Genomic DNA, 24,306 nt, shown 5'->3' with positions numbered 1-24,306 from the left:
AAGAAGAGAGAGAATGGAAAGTTGCAATGTAGAAATAAAAAAGAATTGTTTCCTATATTATTAGACATATTCAAATATGTGTAATTATAAAAATAATTGTATATATACTACTTGTAGTAATAAATGTACGGAAATAAAACTATATAAATAAATGTATACAAATAACATCCAAGGAACATCATAAAGATTGGAGAAATATAGAAGTGGATTTTGTCAGAAATTTAATATGTATAATTCAAAAAAGTAAGTCTACGAAATATTAACTATAATACAAATAATAATTATCTGTACTGTGTGAACATTTTTATTTGATAAAATGTTATAATGTGATAATTATGCGAATTTGTGTGAGTTAAATAATTAACTAAGTTACTGAACAATTTAATTTGTTCGTATACATTTGCTACTTTACATTTTTGTGTATAATAAATGGTTACACATATCGAAATATATATGTATTTAACAACACAAATCTTCTTCTTGCATTCCTACATTCCAACTGTACTTTTATCTCTCACTGCATTTATGACTACTTTAAATATGTAAAAATATACAAAATATTCTAAATAAAATGCTCATTATAATATTACATATATATGTAAAATGTGAAGGAAATCTCTATTTAGATTCCATTTCTCTAGTGGTGTTCATAAAAATATGAATTTACATAAGTATCTACATATATGAGTATTGAGATCTTTTTATTCTAATGGCATTTTATTAAACCATTGTTTTAAACGTACAATGCTAATATGGCATTAATAAATTGGATGACAATAAGGAGACAAATACATTATAGGGAAATTTATCATCAATACAATTATTGTGAAATAGTCCTTAATAATTTACAATTTACATGAATAATTGTAAATTGTTATTTATTTCAACTATTGTTTTATTGATAGAATAATTTTGACAAGAGTTAATTAAGGTTAGCGTGAAACGTGAAAACATTTGTTGGCCTATGTTGTGAATATATGCACAAGCCTTGGCGTTGCATTTAGGCATCATGTGAATCAAACGCGATAACAAATACGTGATTTAATGTTTGCCAATGATAAGATTATTGTTAATATTTAGCCGCGACGAGGGTATTCGTATCGCTGAATATTTTATTCATAAATCAACGTTGCACGGAATCTCTTATCATGCATATAAATGCATTTAAAGGGAAGCGTTAACCATTTATAGGTGTTGGAACTCAACGGTAAAGCTGAGCTTACATGCACAAACTTTGATAAATCGTACAGAATGCTTCCGCACGAGTCATTCACATGCAAAGTATCAGCAACCAGTACATATTATTAGACTGAGTACACAATTTTCATCTTTATGTTTTTAAACGTAGAGGAAGTATCGTCCAAAGAAGATACATGAATATCATTTCATAACATTAGTGCGTTGATGATATATTGAAAAATGTAATTCAATTATTATAAATATTATAGTGACATAATTAATAAATTCATTGTATTCCTTAGTTGTGTCTAACTTTGATCATATTTAAAATTTAGAATTTACAAATTTGTTAGTAACAAATAAAATAATTCTATTATATATAAATATTCTGTTTTACGTAAGTAGGTATGTTTAAATATAAATATGTGTACATATAATATACAAGGTGGACCACGCAACTGTTTTAGCTTATCATTTCGTTACCAGGACAGTTACAGAAAAATGTCACAGGAGAAACATAAATGGTTAAAAGAATGATACCATAGCTAGGACCATATTTTTTGTAGAAGTGCAGTGGTGCATATGCAATCAACAATTGCATTATCTTTTTAAATGGAAATGCATACATTATTTTACATAGATAGATCCCTCTCGCCATTCTACACACAAAAATATTGGAACAATGGTAATAAAGTTATTAGTTATCAAAATATTGAAAAAAATATCTTTATTGAAAAAATGTTCAAACGCTGGTAATTTCTTAATCGTCGATATTGGTGTGTGTGATATTGATGATTATAACAAAAGCAGATATGTGTTTGTTATTTAAAAGATAGGATTTATTCAAATCCTACAAATTCTGTATACAATAACAATAGGTATTAAAGAAAAAGTCAGTTTGCGTAACACAGCTATGGTATTGGGATGTATTATTACTAGCTACATGCTGCGAATATTGTAGTTTAGATATCTGCAGGTGTGTCGATGCTACAATTCAAATAATGCACTGTTTGACTGATTAAAACGGTATTCTTGGTATTCTAGCATTTGGCAGACTGGGAAAGTGGAAACGCGATAGGAACAGCTTCCGCTATGAACAGTAATTGCGCAATATCCCCGCTTAATCTGACATAGTTATGCTAAGTCTACTCTAGCAATAAGTCCCTCGAATAAGCGAATATTTAAATATTTTAATTCCATGCATAATTATTCCGATTCATTGAAATTCATTGAAAGAGTAAGTTTAAATTTCACGTAATATCATACCATTAGTCATTATTGAAAGATTCACAAAGTATTCCATGAAATGTAACTTACGAAAATACGTAGTTAAATAAACATCTGAAACAAATTTAACATAATATTTACTTTATTAGTAGGATATTAATTATTGCTATTTTACCTCTATAAAACTGCGAAAAAATAAATTCTATTTCTTAGAAATTTCTACAAAAATTCTATTAAAAAAGGGATCAAATGCAACAATAGAATTAATCGTCATATTCTTTTTAAATAATTTGAATATTTTGTTACTTGAATTACGCGACAAATTTTAGACAAATTTTCTTGCTGCTATGATACAATTTTGTCAGAATATATTTTGTAAAAATCATTTTTCAAGGGATTGAGATTGGATTAAGGATTTCTCTAGACTGTAAGATGTATTTTACATTTAAGTAAAACTCTTTCATGGAAAACAATGTTTTCAAAGAGAAACTTGAAGGTATACAATGGCGTGCTAGATTTTAGCATTTGAACGATAAGCTACGTTTTCATTTTTTCATTGCTTCTGATAAAAGCTGTGAGAATTCTGATACGTATATATATTACTGAATCCTACCTTTGAATATTTATGCCCCAATGTCCCGTTCGTTTCAACAAACAAAACATACCTTACATGTTTTGCAAGAAATTTTAAGATAAAATTGTGGAATGAGAAATCATATACGTACACGTGTTAGCCACGATTCATTCGTATTCTTCCTAAATTGAAGAAAATTAGTAATATTAGAAGATTAGGATTAGGTCGCAAACTCATCGAAAGAACATGGCAAATTTGAGAGTCAGAATATAAGATGGAACATCTAAAACAAATCAGCTGAATAACTCGTTTACTTTTGATGTTAGAAAACTATCAATCAGATCAAATTTGCTCGATTTTGAGAGAGGTATAATTTGATGTTAATAGTTTTTCCATTGGTGAAGGTATAGAGGACATATCAAGACCAATTTCATTTTTTTATATGAATGATATCTCTTTTTACATCTCTTCAAAGAGTTCGCTTTAAGACAAATATAAACAAATATTGTTGTACGCTGCTCTGTATTCACGAGATACTACTATTATTAGTTTGAGATATTCTACCGATTAGAGTGCAGCTTTATAGTACGTAAGCACACTATTTTCAAAAATGTGTTATTCGAAAGGGCAGAACGTGAGTATAGTTTGCATGTGTGGAGAATATCGTCGAATTATGAGATGTTAATAGCCTAATTGTTGGAGCAGTGCGTTTGCATGCTGGAAGATTTCCCAATCGTGCTACATCCTCATGTCCTGTATTTTGAAACATTATAAACATTTTTCATGGAGGCGGAAACGCGGATGGCAAAAGACGTAAATGGGACGAGGTACCAACTGATGATAGAACTATGTACATACTATAAACATACATAGTACATACTGTACTATAAACATTTTAGTATCTGCAGCACGAAATCTACATATTAGTATAAGACAATTTAAAAATAAGAATGACATCAATCGTATTTTGTATTTTGCGAATATTTTATTTTAAAAAATTTCAACCTTTCCATAATTCAGTCCACCAATATCTAAGTGGAAATGATTTTCAAAATCGTTCACAATTGTACGAATGAGGCATACAAAAACTGCAAATGGATGATACGTTCTTGATTAAAATTTTGTTTACGAACGAATCCGCAATTATAAATCACGAGAAAGTTAATCGTCACAACAACCGTAAATCGACACTGTTGATCAATAGATAATCCGTAGTGGCTGAGGGATAACATAAGGGGGAAATAACATATGGCTCGCACAGTTTGCGGATTTTATATCTTCCGACCTCTATTGACGAAGAAAATTGAAGAAACACGTGTACAACGAGATACCAACAAACAAGGAAGACGTGATAAACATATAAAAGCATATAAAAAGAGTCTACTCTGCGATTGATTCAGATGAAACTCGGCACACGATGTTATCCCAAACTTTTAGGCAGTTTTAAAGTATGTATCGCCATTCAACATCGCTATTTTAAATAAATCAACTCGCCGAAATATTTAATTATTGTCTTGAAGTAATTTATTTTTCATCATAGTTGACCTTAAACGACGTGTAACTGCCTTCGACGACCTTCGACTAGGGGTCATTGTATTCATCTTAAAACGTTCTATTAAAAGCTATATAAAAAGACAAATCGTTCTATATAAAAATATAAAGTTAATCTATATATCTCCTCTACACCTTCGCCTATGAGAAAACTATTAATATTAGACCGTGCCATTCTCGAAACCAAGCAAATCTGCTCTAATGCACTTTCTTCTATCATTAAAAGCAAACGAGCTAATAGTTGCATCACTTTGATTAAGGTCACATCCTGAAAGATATTAATATACTAAATATAAATGTTCAAGCATAATGCGTAAAATATGCATATGTTAGCATGTGATTCATATTTCTCGATGTTTCTTTACCCATTTGAAAGTTCTCTCGTTGACCTTAATGATCCTTAAAAAAAAACTGTTTGTAAATGTATACATTCGTCGAGAAGATCATCCGGCAGCAATTGAGTCCTTGGTGTAACAAGGGATTAAAATAATGATGGAATAACGAAAACGCGAGCAGCATCTTACCATTTAAGGCGAAGAGTTCTCAGACTACAAGAACATTTGAGGGTAACATGGGCCGAGAAGGAAACGTACAAGAGTGACAGGAAGCGCCTTTGCTTGCCGTGAACCGTGACTGTGCAATACCCAGGCTTAAACTGACGTACTTAAGCTAAGTCTACGTCTGCTGGCAGGTTCGTCCCAGGACGTGCTATACTCATTTTAACTCTACACAGCTTAACACTCGGCGTTCCTCCCTTGCCGCCAGTGACACGCCACACCGCGCCGGTTCTTTGTATGCGTCGACCATGTTCCTCAACTCGCAATAATTACACAGATTCCTATTCCTCGACTCTTTACCCTGTATCCGATTGTCCTTGAAATGCACAATTCGAAACAGCCAACGGCGGTGTCGTTTAAATAAATTTGAATTTATTTAAATAGAAATTATATTACGCCATCGACCGTTTTTTCCTCTGTCATTTGTTTTTTTCCTCGTTCACTTCAGCTTCTATTTAAATTTTATGGCGACCGCGTATGTTCCAAGCGAATGCATAAGTACCGTTAAGCTAAAGAGTTCATTCAGTACGATTGTCCGAATTGTTTTCAGACTGCAGTTGTGAATTTTCGGAAACTATCAAATAGAATTCTATTAAAATTCTTATTTCAATACAACTTAATAAACAGTTACTTATAAGGAATAATATGTGGCATGTATTAGATTTTTTATAATTTTATATGAAAAAACGCAACAACATCCTTAAGGAAATGTCAATAAAGTCGAAAAGTTTTTTTAACGATGCCTTTCTATTTTAAGTGTATACACTTTCCAAAATTACTTTATATTATCTATGATAAATAATAACAGAGACACAATGTTTACTGTTAGTTAGTGCTTTAAAGTTGTTTGTGATATATGCATATCATAAAACACAAATCATAAAATTATAATATTTTTAACGAAGAATAACACAATACCAATATTCACAACTGACGTAAATTCCAGATTGGAAGATCTCTAAGTTTCATAAAACTTATGTAATTCTTTTTCTTTTTCTAGAACCTCAGTAAATAAGATAATTTAGAAGAAAATAGTATGTGAACTTAAGCCTGTATGAAAATACGTGTAGAAGAGTAAGATTAATAAGACATAAAATGGTGTCAGCAAATTAAGTTTGATAGTATTTATTAACAAGAAGATAAATTAATGACAGAGAAGTAAAGTTATGAATGGCTATATATCATGAAATTAGATATATCAATAAGATCAATATTATTGTAGTATCGTACAATATTGGAACCTATAATATTAAAAAATATTTGAAAGAGGGGAAGAGAAAGAGAGAGGGAGGAGGAGAGCCAGGGAGGAAGAAAGAAAGAGAAATATAAAGAATATAATAGAAATATAAAGAATGAAAGAAAAATGTGTAAGGAGAAAGAGTTTTTCAAGATGAGTTAGCGAATGGTTGACGTATAAAGTCTAATCGCGAGGTACACTCACTTAATTTTAGCATTTAAGTATATCTAATTACTTAATATAAAATCATTTATAATCGTTATTCTTTTTATATTCCAATAAAATCTTAGAAACAAGGAAAATTTACTATATCTTTATTATAGATTATTACTTTGTTGTTTAGTATGAAATAATGATATGAAATAAAAAAAGATAAAGAAAACATTCGAAAACTAAACTGATTAACTTTATTTTTTGTACTTTTTCGACTTCATTATTCAGGTGCACCATTAACGTTGAATGATCTAGTTTCATACATTCATGCTATGTTTGTAACATCATCACGTCTCTTTATTGTTCAATTTATAGAGTCGGTTAACATGACTTCTAAATGGTTTAAATTTCAAATATCGCAATTGAAACAAATAAACTGTGCACAAAATAAGCACAAAATTGCACGTAAATTTAATATTGCAATTAATAAAGTAATTCAATAAAACAATAGCATACTATGCTGCTTCATTCAAATTCTCTCATACAGAGCAAAGGATTGAAATTACTGTTGGCTAATTATATAAAAATACTTACATATGTCTTCTGAGAATAAAATGAAGCATCATTACGCTCCAAATGCATGGGAAATGGATGATTAAGCGACGAATAAAAGATCTTTATAATTGGAGAATAGAACTTTTCGTCCAACCTTTCTCTTTCGCTGATAGATTAAAATAATATTTTGCGTTAGGAAATATCATTAAAAATAGCAACATGTTTAAAAGTTTTGCTTTAAATTTAAAAACTAGATATAATTTCCAAGTTTCAACGTTTAATTCGGTCAAATAATGCTAACTGTAGAATTAACTGAAAAGTGAAAGATATTTTTTAATACCAAATGAAAAACCTGTAAAATTAACAAATCTTTATTAGATACTTTTTGTATAAATGAAGGGAATTTCTGTGAAATTATCGCTCTTAGTTAAATGATTCAGTATATTTAATTCTATAATAATAAAATAATCTATACGTTTATTAATTATATATACGCCTATATTGTCTTTGTAATTAAATTAAATGCATATGATATAATTACAATTACCAACAAACAGCTTTTTAATTTTCTGGTTGCTTAAACATTCTCCTTCAATATGTACCCGATACGGAACTAAAAAATAATTAAAACATTCATGATCGTTTTAAGCCCTTCCATTCACGAGGAATATTGCAACAGACCGGCAAGTAGTTCTTCGTGTAGAAATTTTGCGATATTGCCAATTTGTTTCGCACAAACGACTTTCCGCAGTAGCAATTCACGATTACTCGATCGCGAATTAACGAAATTTGCTTACGCTCCAGTTTTTCACGCGCAATGTTCGTTGACTGCTCATGCGAGAACTGCGGCTTTTTGTTCTACAGACGCCAATGTACGAGCTTAAAGTTATTAAATAGAATCGATTCTTACGAAAGGGTCACATGAAATTCGGGTCACCGAATCGGGTCACAGATTTATGAATTGTATATATTCCTATTATTATATAATATAAAGTCGTAAAACTTCAAACTAAAACCAACTAGAAAAATATTATCAGCCAATGCTTCTTACTAGCATAAGAATCGTTATTAATTCGATGACCTAAATGACATGCGAGCATCTCTTCAAAGATATTGGATCTGTAAAATATGATTGTTTCAAATATTATAGTCTTCTATCCTAAATAAAATTATTTGAATTGTTCCTATTTTGTTTTTTTCTTTTTATATTAATTTCACTATCACATCAGTTTTAGCGACAAAATCTTTCTTTTTTCGATAATATAACGCAGTTGTAATAATAAGAGAAATAAATGCAGGGAAAAATACACAAAATTCATTTTGTGTGGCAATTTTAAATATTGTAATTTGTAACCGATTCAAAACTGATTAATTTTTGTTAGAAACACCTTTTTATTACATTATCGTAATTGCTTGAAAAATCTTTTTTTTTAATAACGTTTATTGACCAGTAGATGAGTATTACATTTGTATGTTGTTCACAATAAACAATGAACTTCGGTTGTGGGGTGGTTTTGGCAAAAGTACCGATACATGACGGTACGACATAGCCATACAATATTTTGTGTGTCGGAATTACATTTTTTAGCTTTACAATTTATAAATTAGATTTAAGTCGCTACTTGAAAAATCGTGTACTCCCTAAATATGAATAAAACTGACAACGAAATCTTCATGTTTTTGTTTTTCATAATTCTTTGAATGATTCAAAAAATGTTATATTTGTAGAGAACATGCAAAAGAAAGAAACAATAATGTAGTTTCCTTAATGCAGATGATCTTGTATCTGTATGATTATCTTTAATAAAGTTTAAACCTTTCTAATTAGTAGAATCTTTATACGACATCCCTTTTTATGTGGAAGGTTAAGGACGAGATTATCCCACTTAAAGGATGCAAGTTTGTTACTCATAGAATTTGTAGGGATTCAAAAATGTATCCAGGAGGAAACTTTTATAACAGCATTTCTACAGCATTACCGAGAATGTGTTACGTCGTGCATCGCGCCATGTAAAATATGCACATATGTTCGTTTGAATACGAATAGGTGTCACGAGGATAATAGTACTATAAAAATAGATGGTATACAGGAATATGTATTTTTACTTTGATACAGATTACGCGTGAAAATTTAACTTTTAAAATCATACTTTGTTTCTACATATTCTACGCAGATAGTATAAAATAAAACATGTGTGAATCATGACAATCATGGGCATAGTTATATTATTTAAGTCAACAACAATAAGTGAATATAGAAATAACATTATAATGATATAATTTGTTTTATGTATGCCTCTGAAAATATTATATCGGAATTTTATTTTGAAAAAAAAAACACAATTTAACATAATTACCAAGAAGTATATTTTATATATTCCAAAAATTGTGAACACACATGAACACACACATGACAAATATATTTTGTTGCTAAATGTGATGTTGGTTTTATTTACATTGTCTAACTTTATGCTGATCCATTACTAATGCTTGATTTGTTATTAAAGAGATAAAAACATTTTGAGTGATGATAAACCCTACCACATAACCGACAAACAAATGATCAAAGGATTACACTTTTATATGCGCCTCATGCGGATGCTAAGTAGACCTTTATAAGGAGTAAAAAACAGTTATCCTAAAATATTAGTTACGTCATTTGGGTCAAAACAATAATAAAAATAAAATTACAGAAATCAAGATAAATTCAACAATACAATAAATATTGTAACATATCATACTCCGTTAAATTTGCTTTCTCTCAGTTTTCAAAATTTTCTAATATATTTTCAGTATCTTTAATATGATTTGCGATTTAATCGTTGAAATTTTATATAAATCTTTTTTTCTTTGTCGTTCTATTTCACCACTTCATAACGGTGGTGAAAAGATACATGTAACGTAGTAGATTGTAAAAAATTGTCTTTGATGAACGAACTTTAATTCACTAAGATTTACAGGATGTTGATAAAAGGTGTTTGGTACGCTACAAAATCCATTTAAAATGGTTCAAAATCGGAATGTGATTGCATTTTGAACAATGAAACTCATATATGTTTCGCTCGACAACTCTTCAAATTTTCTGTCATATAATGTTGTATTGTAAAATCACAAGTGTTGCACTTTTTAAATTTATCATATAGAAATGCGTTAAATTATTAAATACAAGCTGAAACGCTCGATTCTGATAAATTATTGGAATTTATATAATAGGAAGAATTCATTTGACATTAAATAAATTTAAATATAAATTTTTCTTAATTTCGTTCCAATTAGTATTGAAACACTTTAAAATAAATTGATATAAAATAAAATGCACCAAGTACAAACTGGATATTTCATTTAAATAAAAACATAATTGTGCCCTAGTTCTGTTAAAGTAAATTCCGTATTTGCATAATTGAAATAAATACTTCAATCTACATATATCTCAATACAAACATATGAAGAAAGTTTAAAATTCATATGCAATTTTTTTTAGATGAATATAATCAACGTAATTTGAATTTTTACTGACCGAGAGTAGCGATGTAAATTGAATGTGACTTTAATTCATTATGATTTATTAATTCATTGTACCTATATGTTTAGTATACATATTTTTGCCATATTAATGTCGCAACTGTTCCGTCGCAGGATGTTAAACATTTGTTGACGAAAGGCATCTGGTTAGTCGAGATTAGATCTCTTTCCCGCAAAGCGTTAGTCAAGCACTTTCTTCAATTAATCTGATCCACAATCAAACGGTTAGGCGAAGCTTTTTGGAGTTTAAGATTTAGACAACAGCCAAATTCATTGTTGTCCTTCATTTGAGAGACATGTATATTGAATACTACTTGCAACTGAGAACGTAAGTTATTATGCAAGTCAATTTTTTATGACAAACTAACATAGTTTCAATTACAAAAATATATGTTACATAGAGCGCCAGTTAATTTTATCATATTACACAACTATTGAAGTTTCATTAACAAGTTCAAACTTTGTTAATTGGTCAATCTCATGTTCTAATCAATAGTATACATGGAATGTTAGTAGTCTTAAAGTTAATAGTCTTCGTGGTATAAGATAAATTTTATCGCTAATAATTTGCAAGTTTATAATGTAAGTTTGCAGTGCAATGGATAACATTTAATAGTATAAGCTATTACAAATATTATTACGTTATTTAAAATAAAGGTATTTTTACCTACAAATGCAAATAAAAGTACAGTGAGTAGCGAAAGTATTGAAACGGTGTAATTCATCATACAAAAATTATACGATGGATTTCAATCTGTTTTACCAAATTGTACTATATATACTAGCACACATGCATTCGCTAAATTTGCTTAAAGTTAAAAAAATTCAACAATATGTAAACAAATTACGTAAAATTTATTATAACTAAGAAGATGACAAGAACTGCGAAATCTCGAATGAATTGGCTGTAAATGCATTTAATGCTTTAGGTTGATGATAAAATAATTCCAAAGGGGTTAAATTTTCATGGTCCTTTGTTTTCGAGAAATTAGTAAGTTCTTTTTATATCTCACTTTATAAATTCTTTGAGTATTAATATTATGCTTTCTTAATATTAAATTCCTAGAATTTATTTTGATAAAGTTTTGATTATTTTTATTTATCATAGTACTCCTACATATTTCTACAATTTTACGGGTGGAAATTGTAGTAAATACATTTAAAACATAAGAAATTGCTGCTCTAATTTCTCGATTAATTCCTCGAAAACAAAGGATCATGGACTCAAATTCTTTTGAGACTGTTTTACTATCAACCTAACGCATCAAATGTACAAGCAACCAACTCGTTCGAGATTTTGCAGTTCTTACCATTTCCTTTAGGTACAAATAACACGTAACAAATGTATTTAAACGCTATGTTTTAAAGTCCATAATTTATAAACATGTATTTAGCCAAAAATTTAATAATTGATGGCCTTCAGAATATTTTAAATTACTGGGAACTGAATGGAGATAAAAATTTAACGTTTATCCATAACTAAGAATCGCGAACGAGAAAAGATTCTAAACAAGTAAATCTGGACATTAAATTAGATTTCAAAAAGGAAACTTGCATAAAGAAATTCCCGCTCTTCCAAACAGAGGTATATGAACAGTTCACTACAAAATAGAAAAGTATAGCAGCGACAGAAGTATTGCAAATAAATCACGATTCAGAAGTTGCATCGAAAAAAATTAATATCAAGAATAGGATAGAACAATTCTTCTAATGAAAAATCCCTTCATATATGCACCAGGATTAGCATTAACGGTTGTTAGAAACTTTAACTAAATGATACTCGCACAATTATGACAAAGATTTTTATAGGAAAACAATATTCATGACAAAGTTTCATAAAAGGAATCGTATATTAGCAAGAAAGACAAACCACCGCTCAAATACTTTCATAATTTTACAAATCAGTATCTTTGTAAAAAGACAGCAATAAAGATATTCGATGAATTTCTAATATGTAGTAATTTTGTCTAAAAAATTTGGAACTTCAATGCAAGTGAAGATATTATGTATGAGTATGAATGGCTCTCGTCATTTATCAGGGCTGTACAGTGTAATTTTATCAGGGGAAGAAAACAAAGCACATACATGCGAGATTAAGATACATCGTTAGCGAAGAGTTTACCTTGAAGGCAGAAAGGTTTGCAACAACGCAAGCGAGTACAGCTTCTCTGCCCAATGGGATCGTCACGTTTGTTATTGGCACAGTAAAACTCGGTCCCTCTGAAACACAAGAATGTTATCTTCTAAGCATGTAGTTAAGTCTACTTTATCGCAAAAAAACATGTAAGTACTCTGTACATATACATTTTCATGTTTTATTTACTTATTTACCATAATACATAATATTTAAACGTGAATTATGTTTAAATTTCTAGCTAATATTGTTGCTAGAAAATGCATGAGAATACTTCTACATTTTTATTAATCTATAACTTTTACTAATTAAAATAAAAATTTGTAGTTTCGTGGAAATACTAGCAGCGAAGAGTAACAATAAGTACTTTTTAGTTTTGTATTTTAATTGCAGAACTTTATTGTTTATTTAATAAAAGCTTATATTTATATGTATATCTGCACACGATTTAAATATTGCAATGAACATTCATATCTTTTAATAAAACATTAATGTTACGGTTTTAGAGCAGTTGAGTACAAGCGAAAATTTGTCGCACGACAGTTTTACCGTTTAGGAAAAGGTCATTTATTTATATGAACTTGTTCGTATTTGACAGCGATGCGACTACAGAACGACTTTGTTGTTTTCAAGGCTTAGCAACTGGATAATGACTCATTTGCTTCCCTGTTCTCGTCGGTTCTATAAAATTAATAAACGTTTTCACACTAACAACAAAACAGACTTTCTAATGTCATTTATACTTATATGTCTCAGAATAAGAAGAGCGTCAACTTCTAATTCATGAAGTGCCCCTTAATATATTTTGATACATAAGTGATGGACTTATTAATGACAACAATTCATAAAAAATATCTATGCTCATTCCAAAATAAACGGCAAGTTTGGAAGGATAAATTTTTCACTCATTGTATAGTGCATAAAGCCTTATCTTCAACAACCGTTCGCTGCACAACGGATGCACTCAATGTTGTTTTTGTTTCTCCTTTCTTCCTTTCTTTGATTAGAAAGGCACAATTTACTGCTGTTTTTTCGAAGTCCATGGCGAAACTAATAACGAAAACCAACAGTCTTGTTGCTAAGTACACATAGGTACAGCGATAAAACTGTTTCGTTATATTAACATTAATTAATATATATGTTATATATATTTTTGTATGTATTTGATAATATGTTTTTCTCTAATACTTTAATAAATTATTTTATTATCTATAATATTAACTTTTATTATTTATGATACTTGATTAGTAATATTTATTTTTATATTGCAGAATTCATTTGGTTCATTTTGCTGATAGTGATTGATAATAACAACGTAGAGATATCTGTAGAAAGAGTTTGAAAAATTTCGCTATCAAGTTAAAAAATTGAAATGTACCGTAGCAAAAGTGTATAAAGCAAAAAAGTATAATCTCGCTCTACTGTCACTTGGCAGGTAGAGCTTAAATAAAAGTATGTCTTCACTATTCTTGTCTCCATAAACAGATTTTTAAGGTAAATTAACTATTTATAAAAGAATCTTCAACTTAAAAAGAAACAATAATTTCAGTAAAACCGTTATTTCCCGTTATAAATTGATAAAGTACAACTAGGCATTTTACAGATTCGTTCAATTACACGTACAAGAACGAGACATATTTTCTGCTCAAATGAAGATTATCTAGCGCGTGGCAATGATGTTTATTGCCATGGTTACCAAACAAAGATAAGAGTACAATAGATCCCCGTATAATATAGGGGATACATTCGGTGTTTTATGAGCCACTCATAGGTTGTTCACTACTGCGGACAAATCAAGCGTGCTTCGTCACGACGAATTTCTCTGATATTTGCTTGGTTTACTTTTCTCCACTATATTTATTCTAGTGGTCTTCTATGATCGCATCTTATCGCGCTATCATACATATCGTGTTACATAAATACTACCGTAATTCTCGCACTATATAATATAACACTCAGTATAACACGTAAAAACACAAATCACATTGTAGAAGGCATTCACGATCATTCGCATTTGAAGATCAAACATTACTCATTTAATAGAAGAAAGGTAAAAGTTATTAAACGAATTCCACAATTTGATCGACGAACGAGCTTTCTTAAGCAATTCACGTTTGAATATTTTCATATATTTTTTGCTCAATGTGTTTAATCATGTAAAAAGAATAAAATTGAAAAATAATTTTCAATTCATCCTTATTTTACTTGTTTAGCTGCAAAGATTTTTAATTAAATTCTACGATTTTCTTTGCTCTCGGTTTTTAGTTCCAATTCTTTTCATATTTCTATTTAAATTCTCGTTCTAATTAAAAAACGAATAAAATGCTTGGAAGAAAAAATAAACGTGGAAATTGATGAAAAGGGGATATTAATTAAAGCTGATAATACACGAAAGAGAAAGATTTGATGAAAATCTAGTTGAATTTCAGAGTAATGAAGAATAATGAATTTCAGTTTTCATAAAACGCATCGTTCCCAATGCATACACGTGACGCCCCACGTTCTCTAAGTAGCTCATTCTCTATATTCTGCTGCATCGGCATACTGCTGAGAATTTACTGACACGATACAATTTGGTTTTGTATAAAATATCACATGCGATACATTATAGACCCGTGCATCATTCGCCGTCCGGAATATGTGTCTAACTAAATGCATTATAATTTATATTTATATCTATGTTTCTATATGTATTATACGTACATATATACAGCTTACTGTCAATTGTATTATATTGATAGTTTTATATTGGCAAACAAATTTTTAGGAAACATACGTAGACATCTTTATGACACAAAATATAATTGAAAAACATTTTTACATGTTGTTGTGCAAAACAGAATCTTCAGATATTTGTTTCATGATGTTGCTCGTGTATAATATACCTTAGTTGGTAAATCTAATGTATTAAAAATACATGTAATAAAACTTGATATAGCTCTTATGGAACGACGTATGGGGTTCTCAGATAGAGAAGGGAAAGAAGGTTAGTTCTTTAGAATATTTAAAAGAAAATCGAAATTAATGTATGAAAAGTATCTCTGAAAAAGTACCTGTCGTAATGAAGATTACACAAAATATTAATTATTTTGTTTAAATTAATAAACATTTCTTTTGAAATATTAGAGTTGTTGGTTTTTAAGTCAAATATTACTTGAGAAATAATGAAAGAATTACAATAAAATCAAGTATATTTTTAAATTTATTCATAGAAGCAATACGTATTTCTATTTGGTAGATAATCTCAAATTGTTGCACAGTGCTATAAAGAATGTTTCAAGACGGGTGCTACAGCCGAATAAAAGATTATTCTACAAATATAAGTTAAAAAAGTATTAATCTTCTCTGTTTCAAAAAAATTGTGTTTCGAAATTCGTCGAATAGAAAGTAAAAATTGTTCGATTTAGCTTTTGGCAAAGTTCCCTCGACATCTGTTTCAAATCCAATTTTTTCGAAAGCGAAGTCCTACACGAGAAAGCTATTGTTTTGATTTATCTTTCAAAAAGTAAAATAGTCTCTTAAATAATTGCACTTCTGTTCCTGAGATATACTAATAATATATTAATAACTAATATCGTTCGTCATTTAGGCGTACATACTCTGCTCGTTCAGCCACTATTATTTATTATTTATCCCATCTTGTAATAAAATAATATTAATAGAAGGTTTATTATCTTTCTACGTTATTTATTTTTTCTATCTTTATGTTTGTAAATAGTCATATTTTTGTTTCTTATTCTACTAAATAGTTTCATTTTCAACACTCCATTTTTTTGTAACGAATACAGGAGATTGTTTTCTACCAATTTTATTTTTGAGGGAACATAGGTCAACAATACTAACTACTGACTGTACGAGTACCAAAATAGTGGTTCGAATAGAATTGAAATTGATTTGCATGGAGCGCAGAAATTTTGAAAAGTTGGGAACCAGGAATAGGAATGAGGGGATAGGACAACGTTTTGCGAGAATGAAATTGTTTGCTTTTAGAAATAATTATTTCGGAATAATGTATCGTGTACTTACATTATTATAGTTACAGACTATGTACAGTATATTACATTCTTTACAAATTTCAATTAAAATATAAAAACTAACGTAGTTTATAAATACAAAATACAATGATATCGTATGATTATTTTTTCTAAAATTATGTAAGCATTGTTTATCGTTCAGAAGATGGCATCTGAAACAGCATAGGAGCAAAAGAAGGATTCGACTTGCTCTCTTATCATCATACAATTCCTTATACAATTTTATTTGTAAATATGAAACATACAGCCAATTTTTGTGCTTATACTAGTTTTATTAGATACAACCAATTTCTTTCCAAATTTTCTGAACGATGCACGATACTTTGTACATACAATATTAGTTCTACAATGGAGCATTCTTAGAACTTCAGGCTAAATCTCAATTGTTATAGGTTGATATAAACAGATCGAGAAACTTAATAATAACCAGTCCTAGGAAAGTATAAATATTAGTGTCATATCAATGACGAATCACTGTCACGAATCCCTTTTCGACTTTCTTTGATAGTCTAATTTTTTATTCATTCATAATCCTAAACAATTCAATATTGATTCTAGAAATGTAAATAATATGTCACATTCACTCCTGAGGTATCGTAACTGAATCATTACACACATACTAATTTGGATCAATATGCGAAATGTTCAATGCTTACCTCAGTTGACAACGAGACAGAATTCGTTGTTACGTTGCACGAAGTATAAAATGATCAAATGTTTAATGCCACGTAACGTTTTAGTTATTATATTTAATTTTATTTCATTTTGTAATTCATGCTTTAATTTTATATGTATTTATATCTGTCCTTATACTGTCCACCTTTATTTTTAATAGATTTTATATTTCAAATCATAACAGTCTCTTAATTTGTCTATAGACAGTGAAACTTCTTTTGCAATGGAAAATGTTAAAGAAGAGAAAAAGATTGCCACATAAATACATACATAAAGTTTTTTAAATCCTTCTTTATATAATCTTTTGTGCAATATTATTCGGTCTCAGCATTGGTAATTAATGTATATCTATTTTGTGAATTTTCTAAATTACTGTTACTAAAGTTTGCAAAATTGTTCTGAAGATAAAAGTGACTGTAATTTCATTGTATGAATATTATCTACAATTTTTCCTGTTAATTCAAAGCTGTACAAAATGAAAATATTTAAAAAATTGTTAATTTAAAGAAAAATGATTTAATACATAATGGAGAAGATTCATATCTACGTACAACAAAGTTACTTAATTTCGTATATTTGATTGAAATAATTTTTCTTATAATAGATAGATTATGAATAATTTAAAGTACTTAAATTAAACGAATCAGCCCGTATAAAAGAATAAACTTTTGTTTTCTCTAAAACTATAAAATTATAATATTATTTACGTCAAATATATTCGTTCGAAAATATTTTAGTTATTTGGGATTTATAGCCATAACGATGCACTAATATGTATTTAAAGAGGATTATTATAGCTAGTTAACGAGTCTTCGGTTCCCAAAATGCTTTGAGGATTTGTTACGCTAAGTAGCCATGTACGAATTGCGTAAAGGCGATGGAGAGGCAAAGAGAGGCAATGTTGGAAAGGGGGTTGAAACCTGGTGTGCGCCAACAGATAAGCACTGATCCCAATTACACGTTGAGTAGACCAGTTTCCAGGCTGAACGGATCATGGATTATTGACTCCATCTTGATTACTCGGCTGCCGTCAATACAATTGAGAGATCGATATACCTTAAATTTCGTATACTTGACATAAACATGAATCATGTACCTTTTACATTTACAACAGATTTACTCTTCACCTATCTCTATAATTACACGGTTAGAGAGAATCGAATTTATCAGTATTTATATTGAAACAAATATCTTGCCTGATCACACTTTCGACTGTGTTCAAACAAAGTTAAATTAATCGTAATGAAGTTACAAAGGTATTTTGAATAATAACTGGCGAAATTAAACAAACACAAAATTTGGATCGTTATACAGATCGATATTTGATGTCAACAGTTGCTTAAATAAAGTTAATGGAAAATGAAGCCTCAAAATTATAATTAAAAATTTTCTAGTACAGTAATAAAGTCAACATGTTATGTTTGATAATTATATTTCCATAAATTTCGCCATTTTGTTTATACTAATTTCACTTGCTTCATTAAATAAGTATAAATTAATGTGGACACTAATATAAAATTTATAATGTGTAATTTATTTATATACCTACATATAATAAACTCAAACGTATCTCGTAAACTCAGACCTATCTTTTTTTAATCGAACTTCTCATTTATAGTCTTATTACTTAATTTTGTACAGAATATTCGTTTAAAATGAAATTGTAGTTTAAATTATTTGCATTAAAAGAATTTTATTTTCAAGTTTATTAAAAAATTACAGAATAATACACTTTGTTTTTAATGTAATTTTTAAAAAACATGAATTTGGAAAACTAAACACATAAACTGTTTACGGTTTTTAGAAGTATACAAAGAGTTCTAAATAATTAATAAGAAATTTAAGATTGCAGGAAAGTATTGATAAATTGATATAATTGATGTACTAATATTTTATATAAATATCTATTAAGGTTCTTAATTAGTGTTATAGGTACTTTGTAAGAACTATGATATATATTTCCTTAAGATAAATTTTATTTTATATCTATATTTTTCAATAAGTCGATGTCTTACGGTCTGTTGAATTCGTTTCGCCACATTCTTTGACTATGAGATAGAAGTATGTCATGCATCGTCAAAGAGCTCTTGAAACGGTTTTAACGTTTCCTGTAATTGACTATATTCCCTTTACTTTAATAGATCTCTTAACTACCTTTGATAGCCCTGTACGTGTATGTATTTTATCTACCACATCAAAAAATTTACAAACATATTATACACTGTGAAATTTGCACATAAAAGTATTTATAGATATACGCTTGAAAACTACTCTCAATTATGAATATATTTAGATTCAGATTAAAATATTATATTATACCCATTTTATTATGTGTAATCGTCGTATTATTGATTACTTTAAGCATCTAAACTTTTTTAAGCGATTTCTTGTTGATACGTACTTGTTGAAACATGAATACGTTTTCTAAAAATGCATCTAATTTTCTACGACAAAATTTCGACAGAAATCTTCGACTTCTACTTGTTTGTATTAATATTTATGCACTGTAAAATTAAAATATTCATAATTGTAACAATGTTGTGATCTTCCACATGATTATGCTATGTGTTATTAGTATGCAATACGTATTGTGTACTATACATACCTGTGAGTATTACGTATCTTCTCTTGCTCCAACTTATAGCATTGTTACATTTTGGATATTTTGATTACTCGAAGAAAAACTAATGAATCACAATGTATTATAATCATCTATGAGATCACAAATTGTTAGAATTTTTACAATTTTTACAATCATATATAACATGAATAAATCTACCGTATGCTGTACATTATCTACCATTATTGTAATGGTATTGGATGAAAGAAAGTTAAAAATTAAAGTGTTAACAGATGGTATACAGTACTAAACAAGAGTTTGATTATATATATATAATTGTTTTTTACAATGAATTTAAAATCATTTCTTTTAAATAAATTTTTTCTTTAAAATGAATTTATACTTTAGTTCAACAAACAAACAGTTATTTATATAAAAACGGTAACGTAAATAATGTAAAATTCGATATTTATATACGTTTTTTTGCAAAAGATAAATGTCAATAGCTTTAACTAGGCAGCACCAAAATGATAATCACGAAAAAGCTAAAAATGTGGTGAACTTATAATGTTATTTGACGCTATATTAATTCCACCGAGGTCACGGTTCTAAAAATTTCGCACTAGGTCGCAGTATACCTAAAAATTCAGTGACTTTAAATTTGTACTGCGCTGCTAATTTTTCATAAAAGTTATACTAGCAGGTGAAATATATTTATATGTCGGGTTTGTCGGGTTGGCGTTAGTCTTAGGGGCGCGTCGCGTATCTTCATTAGGACAAGCCATCCTAGTTGTTCAATGGAGATTATATTTACAATTATATGTACAAGTGTTGATTTAACAGGGTTTAACAATTAATCGTGATAATTAGACACTCTTAATATAAAGACAATGTTCTTAGGTTCAATAACGAGTCCACGGTCAACGGGAAAACTCTTTGTACAATTGAATATGTTTTGATTCTCAAAGTGACGTTAGCTGTGTTGCACGGTATCTTTCTGACTGTCTGACCAGACGTTGTGTGTAAACTCTTCAACATTTGTCAATTGCATATTGACCGGGGATATCAACAAAATTCCAGGCGCCATTACTAGGTTGACCCGCGTAGAGCCGTCATTGATCCTGGCCGGGGCTTGTTTGTTAATACAGCGTGTGCCCCTCAATATTAGTTCTTCTATTGTTAAGTAAAAACGTTGATCCCGTGACCGTGGCTACGTTCGGCGACCAGTTGTGTCACCTCGAGCCCAAGCCCACTGTCACAAATCTCGGGCAAACATAACCAGATCGTATCACAACAACTACTTCTAAGTTCTATTATTTCAGTACAGCTATAATAAATAGTTTAGACCAAAGTATTGGGGATCTTCCCAAAATTCCAAAAGAAAGGCCCGATGTATCTACATCTCTGACATATATTATTATACTAATACATGAAAAATAATTGCTTTCATTAAAATAGATATAATTCTGATTATATAACATAATTATACAATCAAATCTCTATTTATATTTCATTTTCTTAGTTCTGTCTATAAAAATATGAATTTGTATAACCGTCCAGTCTAGTAATAATGCTTTTTGTCACATTATAATTTCTGTAATGGAATTTTTTTTATTAATAAAGTTATTTCTGTAATTTCATAGTTTCTTTACTTCCTTGATTAGAATTTATATTACTTGTTTTTCTTCCAAAAAATTAAAACTCATCTTAAGAGTTATCATTTATGTGGATCAAATTTAAAAGGTTATAACATGATGATCTCTTGTACTGTTTCCTAGTTATAGATACAACGTCGACAATGTTTCAACAATATGCGGCCTACTATTTTGAAGGGGATAGTATTGAGTATCCAATATAAAATAAGTCACATTACCTTTTAAGCACACGACGTATATTGCTGTTCGTTATTAATTAATTAATTTATTTCATCATTGATTACTATAAGAATTCTGTTTGTATGAATATGATAATCAAGGAAATGCAAGTTATTGCGCTATAATTGCGTGATTTCAATAATTTCAATCTGGAAACAGAATGATTCGAGAGAATAAAAAGAGTCAGAGCATCTAAATAAATTTATATCCTAATAGTTTATATTATTTTAATTTTATTAAAGTGAAGCTTTCCTTTTTAGCAAGTATAGTATATGAATAGTAATAAATTAATCAGTATTTAAGAAGTTAAATATTATACACGCGATTATAAATTATACGATAAAATAATGTAAGTCAGATACTCATGACTTGTATAAGATGTATAAGATTCTATAAGACAAAAATTTTCTTTACAGTAAATATATTTTTCATATTTTTTATACTAATATAAGAGTATATATAAGTGTATGGAAACTAGAAAAAAAACAGTACAACAAATGAACACTGTTATATAGTTTTCTAGTTCTTTAAAATATCCCTTTCGGAATACACTGAATGTTATCACTACTATTGTAATCGTCGTATCTATTTACGGATTAAATCGACCTAAGTTTAAGGATTGTTAGAGAAGTAAGTAACAGCAGCAGGCAATTCATCAATTACTTTAATCCAATATAACTACCATTCGTTGGTGTAGATTCAAGAAGATAGAATTAAGTAAGAAAAACAAATTGTCGATCAAATGTACACAGCCATACGTATCTACTAACACAATGGAAACAGTAAAGTTACCAGGAATTCGTATTACTTCCTTAGTCATTAATTACTAATGGGTAAAGAACCATTGGAACTGTGTAAGAAACTGAATGGTTAACGTTACTTTAACTGTGCAGACCATTAGAGCGAATATATTCATAGACAAAGATACTGCAGAAGTTTCTTCATCACGAAAACTAAAATCATAAGAAAAATAAAAACAGGTTTTATAGAACAATGTAAAATTGCAAGCTTATTTTTACGTTAAATAAATTTATAAGGATTAGAAATCTATAATTCTGTTTTCATTTTATACTTGAAAAGAACTAGAAATAATTAATACAATCTGAATTCGCATATAATGCTAAAAACTTAGATCAAAATGACCATTTAAGTCAAAATGTCATATATCTTAATAATTTTTAACGTTTTAAACGTATACACAGGAAAGATAAAATAGTGTTACATGTTGATTTCAATCAAAGCTGTTTGTTTTACTTAGATGGGACAAGGATCTAGTTCACTGGTCAAACAACAAAATTTCGTAGAATCATTGCTAAAGAGACAAAAGAGGCTCATCCGCATTGTTAAAATGGAATAGCATAGTAGTTTATTTTTAGTCGAAGGGGTTAGGGACTTCATTGAATCTAATAATATTTATTTTAAATATACTTTTTTATTCTATGGAGTAAATACTTTTTTCAAAAGACTCTTTAAAAAATTGCAAAGACAAAATGAATATACATATGATGTATTGAAAATCATTCTGTTCAACGTTCAATATCTATAGGACAATCATGCAATTCGATTCTTTTTTATAGTATATATACAGTATATATAGTATATATAGTACATATAGTATATATAGTATATATAGTAGATATACTATATATAGTATATTATAGTATAGTATATTATATATACTATACATGCTGTGTACATCAATAGCCATTTTTATCCTTTATGTTAACTATATACATACTATATATAGTATAGTATATATATAGTATACTATACTTTTATAGTATACTATACTTATAGTATACTGCTGGTGTAACACCAACATCGCGGAGCTGAGGACGAGATGCGTCCGGGCCCGAAGACGGTACCTAAGGGCACGCCGTTGGCGACGATGCGACGAGGAAGAAGTCTTCTTGCGCTACCGGGCGTACCGCGTGCTACGGCACTCGCTGCAAAAGGAAATCAAGAACGCGAAAGACCGTGCCTGGTCCGAGCTAGTTGAAGCAGTCGAGTCTGGCCCATGGGGAAGGGCATACAGGACGGTGACGCGAAAACTTCGCGTGAGGGGCCCAATGGCAAAGATGGAGATGGAACCTGCGCTGCTGCTGCGGATCATCGGGACGCTTTTCCCCCGCAAGAAGACAGTGCGGCAGAACAGTCACGGGAAACGACACGGCCGATGGAATGGAGGGATGACTGGGAAGTCACGGAGGAAGAGATGTGGGAGGCGACCAGAAGAATGGCCTCCCGCGACGTGCACCGTGCGCGGACGGAATCCCGGGCTGGATCTGGGGGGAAGTGATGGGATTCATGGCTCCCAAACTTCGGCGCCTCTATACAAGATGTCTGAAAGAGGGAGTTTACCCCCGAACATGGCGAACGGCGAGGCTGGTCTTGCTCCGTAAAGAAGGCCGATCGACGACTTCTTCGTCGGCGTACCGGCCGATATGCCTGCTGGACGAGGCTGGCAGCCCCTC

At 29.8% G+C, this 24,306-nt stretch overlaps 1 protein-coding gene across 1 annotated transcript in view; it reads right to left on the bottom strand.

Annotated features, from left to right (window-relative positions):
- The window catches only part of LOC100742753 (neurotrimin-like), a 252,618-nt gene that overhangs the window by 92,518 nt on the left and 135,794 nt on the right, over positions 1–24,306 (bottom strand). The window contains exon 2 of the mRNA XM_012386579.3: positions 12,678–12,775. Within this exon, the coding sequence (XP_012242002.1) occupies positions 12,678–12,775 (98 nt within the window). The remainder of the gene's footprint in view (positions 1–12,677; positions 12,776–24,306) is intronic.

This window comes from Bombus impatiens, unplaced genomic scaffold, assembly GCF_000188095.3.
Source record: "Bombus impatiens unplaced genomic scaffold, BIMP_2.2 scf_0396, whole genome shotgun sequence".
NCBI classification, from domain to species: domain Eukaryota; kingdom Metazoa; phylum Arthropoda; class Insecta; order Hymenoptera; family Apidae; genus Bombus; species Bombus impatiens.
Note: the sequence above shows the minus strand (reverse complement) of the source record. Positions and strands in the feature narration are given on the sequence as shown.